The following is an 18123-nucleotide window of genomic DNA, read 5'->3' on the forward strand; positions in this document are numbered from 1 at the left end:
GGCTGGCGGGGGGGATGCGCTGGTCCAGGTGATGCTGTTTGCTCCTTGCAGACAGCACATGGGGGAGGGGGGAGGGCGCTGCATCCCCCAGGATGGGCAGAGGCTGGCAGGGGCAGCTCTAGGCTGGGTGCCCCTGTGGGGACAGGCCGGAGGGGCCTTGGAGCTGGGGCTGGGGCTGGCGCTCTCCCCCGTGCCCTGGGGGCATCTGCATGCTTGACTCCCTGCTGCTGGAGCCTGCCCCCGCTGCCCTGGCCTGGGAGCACCGGTGAGGCTGGAGCTGCGGCCAAGGTAAGAGCCTGCTGCAGCGGGGTGGCAGCTGCCTGCGCTGCTGTCTGGCCGCCTTGCCGGAGGCCCAGGAATAGGTGGGGCTGGGTGAAGGGAGCAGATGCTGAGACCTGGGGGGAGGAGAAAATGGTGCATGCGTGTGTCCAGGATCTGCATCCAGGGGAAAACAGGCTTTCCTCGTCCCCCCTCTGTAACTGCAAATGCCAGCACTGATGGAGCAAACCTCCCCTGTTCAGGAGGCGTTTGCAACCTGGTGATTGCAGCTGCTGCCTATGCAGGGACCTGGGGGAGGGGGGGACGACTGTGGGGCAAGTGTCTTAAGCTAAGGAAACCTCTCTTTCTTCCCCTCACCCCTATCTGTCAGTAGGCTTTAAACGCTCAGCCCCTTTCCGGAGAGGGAATGTATTTCAGTCGTTCCCCAGCACCCTGCACTTTGTGAAGATCACTTGCTAAATGTCTTGCGCTTGGTATGTGGTTCTTGCAGTGGTTTTCTCCTGAGCCGATTTGGGGATCTTGCAAAGTCACAGTATCGTGGGGGGAGGGAAGGCATATTTTTCTCCTCTGCTTCTCACTGCAGTCTTGTAAAGGCTGCAAGCTGGCCAGAAAGGATGCTTTGTCTTGGTGGCATCTGGCGTGTAGCTCTTGCTCAGGAATGCTGCCAAGAGGTCTGGAGATGAGAGGTCCAGGCAACCATTGTTGGAGCCGGGTTCCTGACATGGGTGTGGGACCTAATCTCCCCTGTCACTTCCCAGATAGCTGCCTCTGTCAGGACTGTAGGGAGGTGCAGGCTCCTTATCATGGGAGGTGGTGTCTAAGCTGCAATCAGCATTGCTCAAGCCGACTTCTGATCAATTTTAGTAGACACGAGAAAGATGAGTCTGGACAACTGCCGGAGACGTCCAGGAAAGTTGCAGCGGTTCCTTTGTTGTAGAAAGGAGGGCTTACTTGGGTCCGCTGCTTTAGCCCTTGTCCCTGCCATAGATTACTTGATAGCTAAAACATTACTCAACATGGGCACCCTTCAACTCCCGGCTCAAGGAGTTGTTAACGGCACGTGGTGCCTGCCTTTTCTAAGTTACCGATCTGGTTCAGAGAGGATAACAGCCAATGCTGGCTGATGGCTGGAGTGAGATGATGAGTTTGCTGCTTGAACGTAGCGAGCAGAAAGCCTTAATCCAGATTGACTGACTGGCAGAAAGGATAGGTGTAGGCTGGGCCGTGGAGGCCAAGCTGCCCTATAATTACTTTAGGAGTGAGTCATGGTCTTGAAGCCTGCCAGGTAGGTTGGTCAGGAGAGGCTCGGTGCTTGCCCCCTCCTTGCTACAGCTCTGGGGCTTCTCCCTTCAGCTGGGGGGTGGCTTTCCCTGAGCCCCGGCCCGATTGCCCACATCCGCAGCGCGGACTGGACCTGCATCCGCCCCCCGGCACCAACTGCTTGTTAAGGGGGAGAGGGGAAAAACTGATGGTAGCGCTAGGCATGTGTGGTGTGACCCAGCGTAGGCTGAATGAAAAGAGAGACTATACCAAAGAAAACTGAATGTCAGGAATAAGTCACAGCGTTTGGGAGACGAACAGTTGGTTGTAGGAGAAACAATGTGAAGGGGGAGAGTGCAAGGGGATCTAGAAGGAAAAGAAAAGCCTAGGTGAGGAAAAGCAATGACAGGTCTTATTTATAACAGAGTGGTTTGGGGAACATCCTGGCTGTGACCTAATTATGGTTTCTAACCAGAAATGCTCCTGGCTGGCTAGGGAGATGGGCGCCCCTACGCAGGCCTGTCTTTTGAATGCTATGTTTTCCTGCCCGCTTTCCTTGCCCTGCTCCTGGTGGGTCTGAGCTGTCCCAGAGTGGAGCGTTCAATGGCTCTAATGGGGAAAAGTGGCAGTGTTGTCTTGTAAGCTCAAAGTAGCCATGAGCTGCAGAGTCGAATCTGTTTTTATGGTGGCTTGGGGCTGGGGCTTGCCTGTGGAGGCTCTCGCTATTAGACCCTGCTTTGCCACCCGGGAGAGGCTGGCTGTGATGGGGGGACACCAGAGTGGTGCTGGCATTAGCAGGCAAAGGTCGCTGGGACGAGCTCTCATCCGTCTGCGCTGGGATCCCTGCTTGGCCCCTGCTGCTGCCTGCTGGAGAACAATTTCATGGATGGCTTGGGGTTACTGCTGCTAAACAGATGATCCCTGGCGAGGTGCACGTCTGCCTGACAGGATGACAAATGAGGAGTAGATCCAAGCAAAGCCAGCCGAGCTCATCTGGCTGGGTGAGGTGGCCGGGGGAGCTCGGGGATGGGAGGCTTTCTCTGCATCTCCCGCTCGTTCCTGAGACGCCTCTCGGGCTGCTTGCTCCCCCAGGGTTGGGGGAATGAGGAAGCTCAGCTCAGGCCTCCATCTGGGGCCATCTGCAACCGACTCCAGGAAGGAGGATGCTGGAGTGGGGCCCTGTCCCTAGAGCTGCCACGGAGCTCATCCTGGGTGCTTTTGGGACGTGGACTTGCTCAGTGAATATTTGGGGAAAGTGCCCTGCTCGCAGGGGACAATAGCAGGGTACTTGCGATTAGGCAGAAGCCCCTGGCAGCTGCAGGCTGAGACGGGTGGGTTGTCAACCATTAGAGCCCTGCAGGGAGGAGGCTGGAGGGGTCCTGCCTGGACACTGAAATTCCCAATTTTGCCTTTCCTCCCCGAGTCATCTTGCAGACGGGAGTTCTTGCTTCCAGAGCTGCAGTGCCACAGCACGGCGCTGCCCTAGCTGTTATCCTGCTGGCCCCGCGACTCCTCGCCGCGTAGACACTGAACCCTCTTTAACAAACCTGGTTCCCCAGCGCGTCTGCCTGGGGCCGGTGGGGCTGCTCTGCTTGGTGTGACCGGGCTTTCTGGAGTAGTTTTCTGGGGGCTGGGAGGAAGCTCTCCAGAGAAGAGCACTGGCGCTTGTTGAAGCTTCAGGTCCAAGTGGCAAGGAGGAGCATGGACTCAGGTGGGCGCTGCCTGGTGACGTGCTGTCCCCAGTGCGCTCCCCTCCAGTTGAATTGCAATGGAAGAAGATTCTGGTGTGGATTTTAATTCATTTTGTTTCCTTCCCGTAGACCTGCACTTTGCTGTGCAATTGCGTACTGAAAATATCCGCCTGCCCTGGAGAAGCCAGCTGGGCTGAGAAGCAGCTTCTGTCCCCGAGCTCCTCAAAATCTAAAGCCACAAGAAGAGGCTTGGGGGGACAGAAATAACCCCTCTCCTTTAGGCAGGGTCTGGTGGTTGTATGCGAATGCCTCGCATCTCCACCCTGCACCCCCGCAGCGCCATTGCTTCGTACCTGCCCCTGCTCTCCGCAGGTCTGTCCACAGCACCTGTCACCTACAGAAGCTTATGCCTCTCTGGATGAGCAAGCCCCCAAGGGGCCCCCCTGCCTTGCCTTCTGCCTGCCGGTGGGATGGTAACGTGCCACAGCTAAGAAACCTGGCAGTGTCATGGCTCTGGCGTTAGTGCCTCGATTACCCTCGGGCTCTACGGTTAATTCCTCCTTGATCCAACCTGGGCAGCTCCTGCCTCTTGGGACTAGTTTCAGGCTGGCACCAAACTTGAGCAACACTGCAGCAGTTACTCGGTCCATGTTTTTAGTAATAATCAGACCTAGCACTTTACTAGTGTTTCTTCAGAAGCATGGGATTTAAAAAAAAAACCAACCTAGTATCATTTCCCCCTGTCCCCCATTTCTGCAGGGAGGGAGGGGAAAAGTGAGACACATGGGAGGTGAAGTGAGTTGCCCAAGGTCAGGGCTGTGGCAGTGACAAAGGGGAATGAAGGTCTCTGCTGGGCCAGTGCTCATGTCATTAGGCCACAGGCCTTCCTTTTTCTTAAAGTGACACCTTTGATTGATTGGTAGTTGATAGCCCCGGTGAGGAGGAGGTAGACAAAGATTAGAGCCATTCGGGCCTCTTCCAGGCAGCCTCAGCTGCATACTGGGCTAGATGGCATCCTTGGCAGAGCCTGGTGTCTGGATCTGCAGCAGCGTCTCATCCGGAGAGCTGTTTCAGATGCTCATTGCTTGCTGGATGTTAATGAGTTTATGTGTGTTATGCAAAAATCCTCCCCCCCCTCGGTGCTTCCCCTTCTGGTGGTGCGGGAGGAGAGGCACCTGGGGATTGCAGATCTGCTCAAGGAGAAATAATTGCATTGGCCTTTGCTGCACCTGCCTCCTTAAATGGTGTTTTTCCCCAGCTGGTTTCGATCCAGGGTCTTTAACCTGTTCCCGGCCCTATAACCCCTGCCCCTGCTGTATCTTTGGCTGTGAAGTGGTGTTAAACGGCCAGAGGGGGTTCAGCGTTGTAGCATCATGGCCATCAAAGCTTTGGGGGGGGGGGAGTTGGAGGGGTCTCTATTCACCAGTCTGGCCTGTGCACAGGGCAGAGGAGCAGGAACTCCCTTAACCCTTAGCTTTGGGCAGGTGGCTTCCCCTCACAGTGCCTCAGCTTGTCCCTCTGTGAAATGGGGAGGATGATGCTTGCCACAGGGCAGCTGCTGGAACCGCGATATTTCAGTAGAGCCCTATTTGAAGCACCGCTGATTTTGTCATGGGGGGGCAGCTGTGGGCAGTCTCTGGCTGCTTGAGCCAACAAGGGCTGGGGGGTGTCAGAAAAAACACCTCCTCCCTGAGAGGGGATTCACTCTCGCTGCAGCGCGAAACCCGTTAACACAGGGGTTCACACGCTGCTGACTGCCCTCTGCCCAGGGCTCAAGCCAGGGATTTGGGTTGTCCTGCCACTGTGCCCCCCTTGCCCAACACAAGCGGGTGCTGGGCGGGGAGGGGTTGGCGGGTGGTTGCTCTCCAAGGTGCTGGTGGATTCAAGGGGCGGCCCAGCTCCCAGCCCATCCCCAGGCCAGGGCCCAGGGCCTCTCCAGGGGCATTGCGAGGCCCTTGAATGATGCTGGCAACGGAGCCCACCATGGCCCCAGGCTCCCCCTTCCCTGCTCCCAGGCCAGCGCACCAGTGTTCAGCCCAGGGGGACCAAGCCAGTGCCTTGAGGATGTTGTACAGGGGCCTTCCAGCCAGTCTGTGCCCCCGTCCTCACCCGCTGCTCCCCGCGCCTCCCACCCTTGCCCACCACAGCACCCTATATGACAGCAGTCTCATCTGCCCCCAGACCCCCCTGACCCGTGGTGCCTCTACGTCCCTTCCTCTGCTGCGTCCCCAAGCCTACAGCCACCTCCGAGTAGCCCCCCACCTTCCTTCCCATCTCCACCCCCCCTTACCTCCTAGCCTGGGGCCCCTCCAGCACTGGGGGGGAGCAGCGTCTGCTCACTAGGCATGCCCTCTCCCTCACCTGCGTAAAGGCAGGCAGGGCAAAGGACTTCCCCCGTTGGCAGCGTTGGCCGCTGCGCTCTCCGTGCCCATGTGCCCCCCCACAGCGCTAGGCCCCGGGCTAAAGCCGCTCCTCCATAGGCGCCATCCGTAGGTGCGTGCCCGTGGCTCTGGGCTCTCGGGAGGGGTCTTGCGCTGCTTGCCCTGGGCTCTGGGGCAGCTGAACGACCACGGCAAATGAGGCAATGGGAGGGCTCGAATGGGGGGTCATCCCCTCTGGTGCCTCGAGGCAGCAGTGCCCCGTGCAGGCTCCGGTTCTTCCCTGCAGATGCGTGCACGGGGGATTCGTTCCAAAGCAAAGTGCCGGCTCCCATCCCCGCCTACAGGCAGGTTGCACGAACAACCCTGTCTCTCCCTCTCTCGCTCTCCCTTGTTCTTTCCACTTGCAGTAAAATATCTGGCATGGAGCTCAGCCAAGACGGCGTATAACAACAGCACGTAGGAGCGCGCGAGTGCAGCGCGCTTCCGACAGAGCCGGGGCGGCTGCTGCTCGCACCTCCCGGTCCAAACGAAGCCCTGCGTCTGGGGGAGGCTGCTTGCGCCGAGCTCCACAATCGTGGGTGGATGGGAAGCCAAATGAGGGAATCTTGATGCGGAACGAGGGCTGTTAACCCTGGGGTAACCTGCCCCGGGGCTCTTTGCTCCCACCGGCTCGCCTGCGTGGTACGAAGGGTACGGCTCTTCCCGTAGGCTAAAAACAACCCTGCAGAACACAGAGCTCACCCTCCTCTCCTTCCTAGCTGCAGGGACAGGACCGAAGAGGCCGTAGTCGTCATGAAGAAGAAAACAGGGAATGGGAGGGGACCCGAATCGGCGCTGCACCAACAGAGAGCCAGGGTCATCACCAGATTTGCTGAGGTGAGATCCTGGATGGACCCTAAGCCCTTGCTGCTGTGTTCAGCCTTTAGCAGGGTCATGGCAACACCCAAAGGTTTTAGGCCTGGCAGCCTAGAGGCAAGGCGTGATGGTGTGGCAGCAGGGAAGGGGTGGGTATCTATCTAAGGGACTTCCCTGGCCCCTGGCTTCATACCCTCTGCCTGCCTCACGACGTCCCTGAGAGTCAGCACAGGCCTCCTGGGGGGGCCCAGAGGGACGCAATGATTTGTCCGTGCTCATGCAGGCAGAGCTGGGGACTGAGCCTGAGTTTTCCAGCTCCCAAGGGAGGGCGGGATTCCTTCCCCTTCTTTTCCCCCAAAGCAGGAAGGCAGCAGATGGGATTAAAAACTGTATGGCCTGGGGCAAATGATTTCTCGCCCTGGCTCAGTTTTCTCCTAAGAGCAGGGTGCTGCCTCACTGCCTCTGAGCAATGGTAACGCAGGCAGTCGTTTTCACTAAGTCCAACATGCCTTTATGTTTTTTGGGGACTCCTCTGTCTGCCCATGTTTGCCGTGGGCGCTGAGAAGCTGGAGAGAGCAAGAGGCAAGGTCTCATTCAGTCTCCGTTCTGCTGTGTAACTGGACACAACTGCCCCCCTGCTCTCCCAGGGGCTACGAGGCAGCTGGCATCCTTCATGATGCCGGCGACAGCCCTTATCACGCCACGGTGATCTGTTGGGGGTCGCTGCAGGAAGAGCAGAGCAGTGACCCCTCTTACCTGGGAGAAGGCCCCTGTGGGAAGGTATTGGTGGTTGTGAGAGCAGCAGTAACCATAGCAATGCAGAACTCGCCGTGGGTAGCCAAGGAAAAATCAGCTGTTAGCCCAGCCCGCGTCTTCCTCCCTCTTTGCCAAGGCCACTTCTGCAGTGCGATGCATTGTGAATGAAACCGCGTCTTACTCAGCTCTGTCCCAGTTCATCCCGAAGTAGCAGAGGGTTATTGCTCAGGGTTATTGGGGCAGGGCTGCACTGCCGGGGGCTGTAATGGATGCTGCAACCTTTTCTGTAGAGCAGCCACTCCAGCCGCTGGGTGCTGACTCCTGCTTTACCAGCCCGGGGACCTGTTTCCTTCTGCCCTCCCGGCATCCGGGCGAAGAGTAGGCCTGGCTGATGGAAGTGGTAAATCACACCGGGTGTTTAGGGCTACTTACGCCACAAGGCAGCTCCACTTGACACGTAAGAGCGTGAAGAGCCTCTAGCCATTTGAGGTGACGTCTGCTGTCCGCTCTAGCACATCTGTCCCCGCGCTCCTCAAAATCTAAAGCCACAAGAAGAGGCTTGGGGGGACAGAAATAACCCCTCTCCTTGGAGATGTGCAATCTCCAGTCAGAATCAGAGCTGGGGCTCATATACAACATTCAGATCCATGTTCAGATCTTGAAGTCAGCCCTCTCTTCCCCAACCCGTGAGCCTGAATGTGCCTGAATCTGGAGTAATGGATCCATGTGGGTGTGTGTGTGAAGGAGCATGGGGCACCTGGATTTCCTGTGCTGGTTAATACAGTCTCCCAAATCCCTGGGAAATGGCTTCTCAAGTAGTTACTGCTAGATGCAAAGTGATGGCAGCTTCTGTGTCCTTTGGATGGCAGGGACATTTTAGGTGGGAGGACTAAAAGAGGAGGATGGGACTTGCCTCACTCCGGGCTACGCAGCAAGTGGCTGGTGAAGCGAGGTCTGCCGGGTGCTGGTACGATGTCTCCTGGTGCGGCAGAAACCTGCGGGAGGTGGAAAGCTGGAATACAGAGGCAGCTAACAACGGGGCGGGGATGAGAAAAGCAGCACTGTCTGGAAACCGAGGCACTGGCATGTTCCAGCTTGGTTTCACCTGTGGGAAGAGCCCAGCCCTGCTGAGGCTGGCTCTGCCCCCCGCACCTCGAACGGGGCTTTATTTGGCATTTATTAGACTGAAAAGCATTAACCCCCATTGCCTGTGGTGAGACTTTCCTCTCTCCCCCAGTACGTGGGCTCATTCACTGTGGAGGACCTGGAACTCCAGCAGAAGGTGTGGATGATTGAGCAGCAACTCCAGGCTCTGAAGGTCAGGGGACTTTGACCATCGCGGAGGGGCAGGTTATTCGGTAAACTCCTGGAAGAGGGTCCTCATGTAACTGGGAGACGCCCACAGCTGCTGCTGCTGGGTTTACACCACAGAAAGGTCTCCCACCCCAAGAGATCTGGGAGCAGGAAAGACGAACTGGTTGTGTGACTTGTAGGAGAACATATCGGCTTGGAGCTCTTCAAGCTGCTCTGGTGTCAGGAGCAGCTTGCTGCATCCCAGAGGTGACCCGCAGAGCCCCGCAGCTGAGGAGCCCCTTCCTCGCCCTACTAGTACTCCACCTGGCTTGTGAATGCAGGGATCTCAACCCTGGCCAGCAGATCCAGGCAGGACAGGCTGGAAGCCACAAACACCTGCCTTCCCCAGCAGGGCCAGGATGGGGATGACTGAATAGGATTCTCACACTTTCCCTCTGGATACAGGACTGTCCTAGACGGAGATCTGTCGTCGTGAAGTTCAGTCTGCAGGGCCTGAAGATCTACAGTGCTGAGGGGGAGGTAAGGTGTATCAGCACACAGCGCCGTGTGCGCGTGAGATGCAAACCTGTGGAGCAGGGGTTCCCATCCCCATCAGACTTGAGGCACCCTGCAGAAAAAGCCGGCTCTTAGTTTGCACCGATTTTTTTTTTTTTTTTTTTTTGACTACAGAAAAACAACAGAGCAATTTTGCTGCTGCAAATAACTCAGAGAGGCCACAACTGGCCAGAGTGTTTTTGACCCAGTCAATCCCTATTTGCAATCTCTGGGTTTATTTTGCGATTTGTGCACAGGTGTTTGCGGTGCCACCCTGGCTAAGAATTGCTTCTGTAAAGCCTAGAGATGCGGTCCAAATGGTTCCGGATTCAAACCAAGGCTGCTAGGCAATGGGGAGGGGGGCATCGCCCCTCTAGACTGGGGTTGGGGAGCAGTTCCCTAGCACAAGGGCACGGGTTTCCTGCAGCAGTTGTGGGGTGGTGCTGTTTCTCAGCATAACGCTTAATGCAGCCCACTGTGGAGAACAGAGCCAGTCCTCTGAGGACTAGTGGCAGATGGTCTCCAAGCTTGAGTCTGCAGCTGCTTCTGGGGTGGGGACTTACTTCTGCCGTGCCAACACTAGTCTTGGCCTGGAAGTCCCAGTTTCAGGCCTTGCTGACAGCCCAAGCAGCACTGGCTCTGTTGACACAGACCCAGCTGACACAAGAGACCAGGATCTCCGGTGGGATTCTTCACTCCTCAGCTTCTCGACGCCAGGAAAGGACTGCAGCAGGGCAGCCTGGCAGAGGGTTGGCCCTTGCCCTGCTGTTAGCTGCAGAGCCCGTGTTCTCCGCTCCTTTTCTTTCAGACGCTGCTGATGGCTCATGCCCTGAGACGGATCCTCTACTCCACGTGGAGGCCCACAGACTGTCAGTTTGCCTTTGTGTCACGAAATCCACGCAGCCCAGCCAGCAAGCTCTTCTGCCACCTCTTTGTGGGGAGCCAGCCTGGAGAGGTACCCAGCATGTGTGTGCGTCTAATGGGACCTGGTTCCTCTGTGCCTGGACTGCCATAAGCTTCAGTACTGCACAGGCTCCAGGCCCCCGTGTGCCCTCAGCTTACTGGGGATGCACTCTCCACTTAAAAGCAGTGCCCTGCCCTCTAACTCTTACATGTAGAACTGCAGCAGCTTCGTCTATCCACCCCACTGTGACCTACCCCAAGCTACAGACAGGAGACAATAGCTGCTCCTTGGCATAGCAGTGCCCCCCAGCACTGCTGTCCTCATCCTGGGGGCAGCTCTAAAAGGTGGGCAGGTTGTTCACAGCATGCTCCTCCTTGTTGTTGCCCTTTTAAGCAACGTGCCAATGCCAGTCTGCTCTGGCATCACTTGGTCTATCATTTGCCAGTACCCTTGGCTTCTTGCTGAATAGCCTAACACCACAGAGGTGGTTCTTCTCTCTTGATTGTTTCCTTACGTGTTATCTCGGGCTCAGACTGTCCATATAGCACTGTATCTTGGCTCTGCTGAGAAAGGGCACTGTCTCTGACTTAGTTCACATCGAGTCCTGCAGGCCTTCCTCCTGCCCCCAACTCCCCCATAAGCTCAGTTTCTGCTCCTTGAAGTCTAACTTGCATGTTAGCTACAGGAGGGGACCCCCCCCCCACCCCCCACTTGGCTAAAGGTGTCTTGTTACTTGGTCCAGAGCTCAGCTGAGTCAGATGACTAATGAAAATGCACTTTGAAGGGAATGCATGTCAGTGTGGTGGGGCACACCTACCTCTGTGGGTGGGGCAGATAGGGCTCCCCGCACCTGGTGAGCTCCTGTGGGACATGAATCTTTGCCAAAGGAGCTCATCAGTGAAAGAAGAGTGCGTGGTGACCCTCAGCACAGAAGCATTCCCAGGCACATGCAGCCCTGTCTCAGGGCCCAGAGGTTGAAGGATCCTCTGGTGTGTCCTGGGTCATCATCTGAGCTGGAAACCAGTTGAGCCTGTGTGGTGGGCCCCAGCCGTGGGCAACAGGCTGAAGGGTGAGGACTGCCACGCTGAGCAGCGAGGAAGTGCCCTTGGTCTCACAGGGAATGGCTTTTCTTCCTGCCAGGTCCAGATCTTGCATCTGCTTCTGTGCCGCTCGTTCCAGCTCTACTACCTCCTCGTGCACCCCGAGGAGCAGGCCAAGCCCCCTGCTAGCCCTGCCCCGGGGGAGCCAGGGAGGCTGCTGGGAGTGCCCCTGGGGGCCGGAGTGGTGAGAGAGCCACTCAATCCAGAGGAGGTTTCCCAGAACGTCAACGCGCTGGTGTCCTTCCGCAGGCTCCCCTGTCCCACCGACTCGGGCTCCTTGGGCAGCGTGGTAAGTGGGCTCTTCCTTGGGGTGTTGCTGCAATCTGCCTCCCAGGCTTTGGGTGTCTTTCCTCCCATCATTGACCATGCTGAGGGGTGGGGGAGCAAAGGCCATGGGGAACTCTTCCATGGTAGAGGTCCTGTCATCTATGGGCAACAGCTGGAGCTGCAACAAAAGAGCCAACCAGCCAGTGTCCCAGAGCAGGGGGCAGCCACCTACCGCCTGTGGGCTGGAGCTGGCCTGCCAACCTGCCAAGTGACGGCATTCGGGCCGTTGTTCTCGAGGCAAATTGCTTCCTACTGAACTGCTTGGCAAGACTGGTTCCTTCCTTGAGGCAGCACACTCAGCCCTGGGGAGGGAAACGTGGTCCTTCTTTGGCCCATGGCAGCCCTCTGCAAAAGGCTTGCAGGCATGTCCAGTCCCCTTTGGATACAATGAGGATGGGGGGAAAGTGAGGAGTGTCTGTAAAGCTGGAGAGTGGAGGCCATGCGGGATACAGAGGGGTCCCAGATGAAACAGAAGCCCAGAAGTGCTTCCCTACAGCAATGTACAAATTAGGTGAGCAAGACTGTGAAGCTCGGTGCTGGTTTTGATCTCAGGGGGCACCTATAAATCTGTTCACAGCTGGCCGTCCTCTGAAGGCCCAGCAGCATCTCTAGCCCACGAGTTAACTGGACCCTTTCCGTATGATCAGGGAGAAGGGAGAGCCGTCCAGAGGGCATTGCAGCGCAGAGGACAGGAACACAAAATGACACTGGAGCTAGTGTGGCTCCTTTAAAGCTAATTGCTCAGCAGAGTTGGATGCCTTCCTGGTCTCTGCAGACTCAGGCACATAATGGGCCTGGAGTCCACCAGGAACCATGTGCTTAGCATGGCTGAGCTGGGATGTGGTTTGCCTTGTCCTCTTGTGTGGGGTGCTGTGTGCTCCGGGCAGTGTTTTGCTCTTCCGTTTGGCAATATCTCCTGCTGGTGATGGATACAGATCTGCTCTGGCCTGTGCCTGTAGGAGAGGAGACTGGAACTGGAGGAGAGGGAGGATGTGGGGAGCTCTCGCCCATGGAATCCATACTACTCCCCGATCCTGGTGCGCAAGAAGGCAATTCGCAGCAAGGTCATCCGCTCGGGGGCTTATCGGGACTGCAGCTATGAGGTCCAGCTTCATCAGTCTGCCCGGGAAATGTGTGAGTTACAGGGGCAGGGCAGGAGGCACCAGGGGTGGGGAAGGACTTGTATTTTTTTAAAAACGATGACTTCAATTATGTCCATCATGACTTCTCAATGAAAATGCTATGCCTGTGGCCACTGTATGCTTCTATAGAGCCAGGAGTGACTAGAGGGGCTGTTCATGGCCCACTGGTTGTGTGGATGCTGCTTTGTGTGTAATGGGGGTTTCTTGTCTGCTATGCCTTGAGCGACTGCAGCACCTTCAGGAAGGCGGAAGTCATCTTTAGTCCTTGCAACTAACTACTCAAGGACAAACCTTGGGCTCCTAGGCCAGCCCATCAACAAACAAACCATCTTGTAACGTATCTGAAAGCGTGTGCTGAGCATGTTGTGCTTTCACCTGATGCTACCAGACCATCTTGCAAAGCTCAGTTCATGTCAATTGGAGGAGGGTGGAATGGAGGCACAGAAAGCTCTGCGTCCTTGGTGCTCCTGGGAGGGACACGCGCAGTGGGCAGGGCCTGCTTGGGAACGTGCACCAAACCCGGAAATGCAGTGGTGAGGCTGATAACTGCCCTGCCAGGCATGCCCCTGGAGCAGGCAACAGCATCTCTGTCTGTCTTGATAGAGATCTAGAGGGAAGCCATTTTGGGGTTGCCCCCCCCGCACCAAACAGGTTTGGTGCGTGTGAGCAGGAGTGGATGGATGGGGTGTACTCAAGAGCATCCCTGCTCTGGAGGTGTGGTCTAGCCATACCCTTTGTGGCCCAAGAGGCCTGATGACCTCCTATGATAAATCATACAGCTACAGTAAGGGGAAACGAATACTATTGTGTTCTCATTTTCCGTCACACAAGTCAGCTGTGAGGACCTGTTAAGAGAGAGTCTTTGTATAGCAACCTCTCTAAGGCCAGGATAGAGTCCCTTGGACAGGCAGTGATGAGGACACCATAAAAATTTAGGTAGATTTGTAACTGTGCTATCGGGAAAATAACTTGTTGAAAAGTGAGGTTCTGCTTCTTTGATGTCTGCTTGTTAAACCTGCATCTCCTTCTTGTCACTGCAGTTCACACAGGCTGGGATAACAAGGGTGGCAAGAGCAACTTGGTTTACCTGACAGAAAATGAGAGCATCCTGATGGAGAACACCTGGTCTTTTTCTGGGATTGCCAGGTGAGTACTTGGCTCTGCAGGTTTCCTGGCACTTCTACCATTCACCTGCCTTTCCCATCCCTTACCTCCTCTGTGTTAGGGAGGAAGTCAGTCCATTTTCTGTGCATTAACCCCTCTATTGTGAATGACCTCCTCTTGGCTCTTCAGCCGGGGCTGAACACAGCACATTCAGCAAAAAGAAAAGCAGTGACCTCTACCTCTTGAGCAAAAAGACTGTTGGCACTAGCTGGTAGCAGTAACATGGTGTTGTCATCTTACGTAAGCCAGATGCTAAAGGCGGGCCCAGCATATCTAGTTAATGTGGTGCCTTTATGGGGCAACAAAGCTGAAGAAAAATTTGGTGACTGCAAGGTGATGCTGTCCAAACATGTTGGCGCAGAGTATGTATCCAGTCTTATTTCCTCCATGCAGCAGTGGCGGCTTTAGCCTCTGTGCTGTCTGCCATAATCTTTTTCATCTGCTCTTGTCCAAATAGAAAGAGACCATCCTTGTCAACACAGAGGAAGAGACCTCTGCTTAGGGCCATCCTTAATGGCCTTAGTCAGAGCAGCCGGCGAGGAAAGCCCATGCCTCATTTCTGTCTCTGATTTTCATCTGCATCTTGGAAAAGCCAAAACCTTCCATGTCACTAAATCTTCCTCGCCATACCCCCGTGTACAAAGTAGCCTGAAGTTCCATGGCCCGTCTTGGTGAAGGGGACCTGCATGTGGCCCCTTTCTAGGAAGTGGAAGAAGTGTCCAGCACAGTCTCATCTCATCTGCGTGTTTTGCAGAGCTTCCTCCTCAAGTTGGTCATACCCCAAGAGCAGACCCCGTTCTGGATGAGCGGACTGATCTCTGGGTGGGGGGAGGAGAGCTTCCCAGACTCCCGTGCAATGCCTCTTGTCCTACCTTTTCCCACCTGTCCCACAGGGACTGTGGGATCGAGCTCCTGAGCAAAGACGTTCTAGGAGCCTTCCTCCTTCGAGCAGAGCCAGGATCGGCCAATCAGTGGTGCCTGTCGGTGAGAACGCAGTGCGGTGTCATTCCTTACAACATCTTCAAAAACCACCAGGGCAAGTACTGCGTGGAGGTAAGGGGGTCTTGGGGGCCGAGCGACTCCATTGCCATCTGAGCTGGTCAAGATTCTTCTCTTTCTGGCCATAGCCGAGACGCGTGTTTGTTCGAGAGTCCAGGGCTACCTACTTGGCCTCTCTAGCGGCCCGTGGGTTCCATCCCGGCTTACATGTAGCGTGGAGATAAGTTAAGTTGCCTTTGCCCCTTGGTTTCCCCACCTGGAAAATGGGGAGTGACACCTCGTGGAGATGCTGTGAGGCTTTAATATTACAACACCTTCTCTGAGGCTGCTTACATCAAGAACCTCGTATAATTAAGTCCTCTCAGCAGTAGACTCGGCCAGCCAACTTCACCACGTTGCTGTGCTTCAGCGGGTTGTGCCTGTTGCTGTGATGGAAATGGCCATCTCTCCTTTCAAAGAGGATTTGGGAGGGGTTGAAGGTGCTGAGCTCAGAGCATTGGAGTCTCTGGCTTGCACATTGTCTACGAATGGTGGAGGTGATTTGCTCTCAGAAGGATTCCTATATGCAGGAGCCAGGCGTGCTGTCGTACTGTCTGTTTTGTTTGCTATAGCAGGAAGTCAGTTCTAAGCTGGGTTTTTTCAAATCCTCTCTCTCTCTCTCTCTCTCTCTCTCAACTCTTGAAGCATTTGAACGCCGAGTTCCCCTGCATGGAGGCGCTGTTGGAACATTACTCCGGGATCCAAGGGGGGGTTTTCTGCTGTCTGACTGCAGGCCGCATGAACCACTGCTATGAAGAGCAAGACTGTGCTGTGGAGAACGGCTGGAGGGAAGAGCTGAGTCCGCGACCGACCCGGTGGGTTTGCAGCCCCAGCAAATCTCCAATAGTCCAACAGGAGCTGGGCTAATGTTTGCTCAGCTTTGAGACTTGGCCCTCTCTGACGTTTCTGGCAGATGCGTGGAATTGTGCTAAGCCAGCCCCGCTGTCCAAGGTGCACCTATGCTTCCTATTTTGGCCATCCTCGTCTGCTAGCCTTTATCTCTCATTCTGTGTTGTGGAGGGTAGGGGAGAGGAAGGGGATGGGTGTTCAAGTTTGCACTTCTAATATTAGCAGTCATTGCTCCAGGTAATAGCCCTAATATCTGATCTCTGAGGAATATTAACCTGTCTTCACTTTGACACTGGGATCTGTTTCAGGCTAGTTGAGTTATCAGTCAGCACCGGTCGGTGCACAGGAGTACAGAACTCCTGTTTGGTAGCATTTTACACCTCTCTTTGCACATGATCGAAAGTCCGAGGCAGCAACAAATGGTGCCTATTGTGTGATCCTGGGTAGTTTGCTCCATGCCTGATCCTGTTTCCATTGAATGGCCACCAACTTCAATGGCAGCAGGACTGGGCCCTTGGTATATTCACCCATCCACAGCGTAGCTGAATGCAGAGAAAGTAGACCTGGTGCATAGAAGGGATCTGTTTTTACATAGCCCCTTCCCAAAACACAGCTGCCCTTCAGGGTTCTTCACAGTACTTCTTGATATTGCTGTTCACATTGGAACGGTTGCCATCTGTACAAGTCCAAGTGTGGTGGCTTGTAACTTGGTGCAGGCTGAGGAGTGAACTTGAACCTTCAGGATCAAAAGTATGAATCTACTACAGCTCCATCCGAAGGAGCAGGTCCTATAGCTGAGAGCTGTAACACTCACCCTCTACGGATAAGTCAGGCAAGGACACAGGCTGCATTGAACAGCAGGGTTACACATGCGCTTTTCAGAGGCTAAAAAAGATATTTCTAGTACAATGAGACTGAAATATTTTACTCCCTAGCCCCAGAGCACTTGGGACTGGATGAAAAATGGGCATAAATGGTCAATGCAGCTGCATGCAGCTGGGATTTTACTCTTGCTTTCTGATGTGTTATCTAATACCCTGGAGCCAACTGGCCCCTGAAACTCTCTTCTTAGCAGAAATGTAGCACCTGTGGCAGGCTAGTGAACACTTGCTGGACATTATACAGGATACTGTAGCAGGGTGGGCACTATAAAATCACAGTTATTAAAACCTAGGAACTAACCAAGCAGCTTTTAAAACTACCTTATGCAGAGGACAGACCAACACCCCTGTACAGGAGGATAGGCTGACAGCAGTGGTGGCTGTGCAGTTTGCTTATGCTTGGGATTCTTCCCTGAAATTGTTTTATGGTTTTTGGTCCCATTTGCCATGTCCTTGGTGTCTCCCCAAACCAAACGTTGTATGACAAGGCACTTTCACCCCGCTCCTTTTCTTGTCTAAATGCTTCTCTTCCCCTTCAAGCTTCCAGATTAGCAGAAGACTCACTCATGTGGGAACTGCCTTCTGTGCGGACCCTTTCCTTGCCTTCTGCTGAGCTGGTAGAACTGGAACCATTCTAATGTTAAACCAGTGCTAAGGACCTGATTCCTCATTTCTCAGAGGTGCTAAGTACCTGCAGCTTCCACTCCTGGTAGAGGCACTGTAATCTTGCATATCGGCTCTCACCTAGGGATGGGATGTGTCTGGCTTCTATCTAGTTGTGTCCAGGTTTGTTGGCCAAGTGCTGATGAGCTGCCCAAGCTCTTGTGATGAGTTAAAAGGCAATCGGGACTCGTGGTAGAGGTGATATCTTTTATTAGACCCACAAGATTTTTGCAAAAAAAAAAAAAAAATCTTTAATTGCAAGCTTTCGGGCACAAACACCCTTCATCAGGCATTGGAGAAAAGATTGTAAAATTTTTCCTGGATAGAAATGAAAGTTCATATTTCATAGAATTTCCCAGAGGCGTCAGTAGATGGAAAACTTAATGCCTTCAACCCATGCCTTAAAACTCTGGATTTGCCAGCCCCTTTGGCAGGCTGGTACAACAAGCACATGTTTTTGGGTTGGTTTGTTTCTTTTCTTAAGGGTAGTGAAATAGAAATAAGCAGATGATGCAGGAGCAGCAGAATCCCACTTGAAAAAAAACCTTAGTTTCTTGATGTGAATTCTGTGTGTGAGATGATTAGCAGCAACACTTCCACACGCACATCCCAAGGTCTGCTTTGCATGACAGGGGTCTAATGTAGGAGCAGCTGCAGCTAAACAACTCCAGGACTTTCTGATTCCACCTCTGTTACTTACCAAGGTTTAACAACTTCTTGGGGTGGGGGGGGGAATGCAGGCCTAATAACAAATCTGTTGGCTACTTTAAAGGGCCAAGTACCAAACAGACCAAGCTCTCTTTAATCTGGCACAATCTGAGTAAATTCAATGGAACGGATTCATTTTACTGGACTCTGCCACCTCAATAGAAAACATTTTCCATCTACAGGCCCTCTAAAATGTATCCTACATCATGCATTCCTTTAGCAAACAACACCCTCTTCTAATTGTGTTTTACATCAATTAGCTTTAAACTTACAATAG

General features: G+C 54.4%; 1 protein-coding gene across 1 annotated transcript; it reads left to right on the forward strand.

Annotated features, from left to right (window-relative positions):
* The first annotated feature begins 182 nt into the window (after nucleotides 1–182).
* On the forward strand, nucleotides 183–17637 carry SH2D5 (SH2 domain containing 5). The gene is made up of 10 exons (XM_090023983.1): nucleotides 183–288; nucleotides 6370–6487; nucleotides 8460–8540; nucleotides 8981–9055; nucleotides 9879–10025; nucleotides 11115–11363; nucleotides 12361–12535; nucleotides 13584–13689; nucleotides 14601–14760; nucleotides 15391–17637. Exons 2-10 carry the CDS (start codon nucleotides 6404–6406, stop codon nucleotides 15610–15612), a joined length of 1299 nt encoding a protein of 432 aa, XP_089880109.1. The 5' UTR covers nucleotides 183–288; nucleotides 6370–6403; the 3' UTR covers nucleotides 15613–17637.
* Nucleotides 17638–18123: the final 486 nt, after the last annotated feature.

The sequence above is a fragment of the Crocodylus siamensis genome, chromosome 12, assembly GCF_052110815.1.
Source record: "Crocodylus siamensis isolate JL-2025a chromosome 12, ASM5211081v1, whole genome shotgun sequence".
Classification (NCBI taxonomy): Eukaryota; Metazoa; Chordata; order Crocodylia; family Crocodylidae; genus Crocodylus; species Crocodylus siamensis.

Coding starts and splice junctions, on each gene's coding strand:
- SH2D5 (XM_090023983.1), top strand. CDS start 6,404: ATGAAGAAGAAAACAGGGAATGGGAGGGGACCCGAATCGGCGCTGCAC. Junction 9,056..9,878: donor TCTACAGTGCTGAGGGGGAG/GTAAGGTGTATC, acceptor CTTTTCTTTCAG/ACGCTGCTGATGGCTCATGC. Junction 11,364..12,360: donor CGGGCTCCTTGGGCAGCGTG/GTAAGTGGGCTC, acceptor CTGTGCCTGTAG/GAGAGGAGACTGGAACTGGA.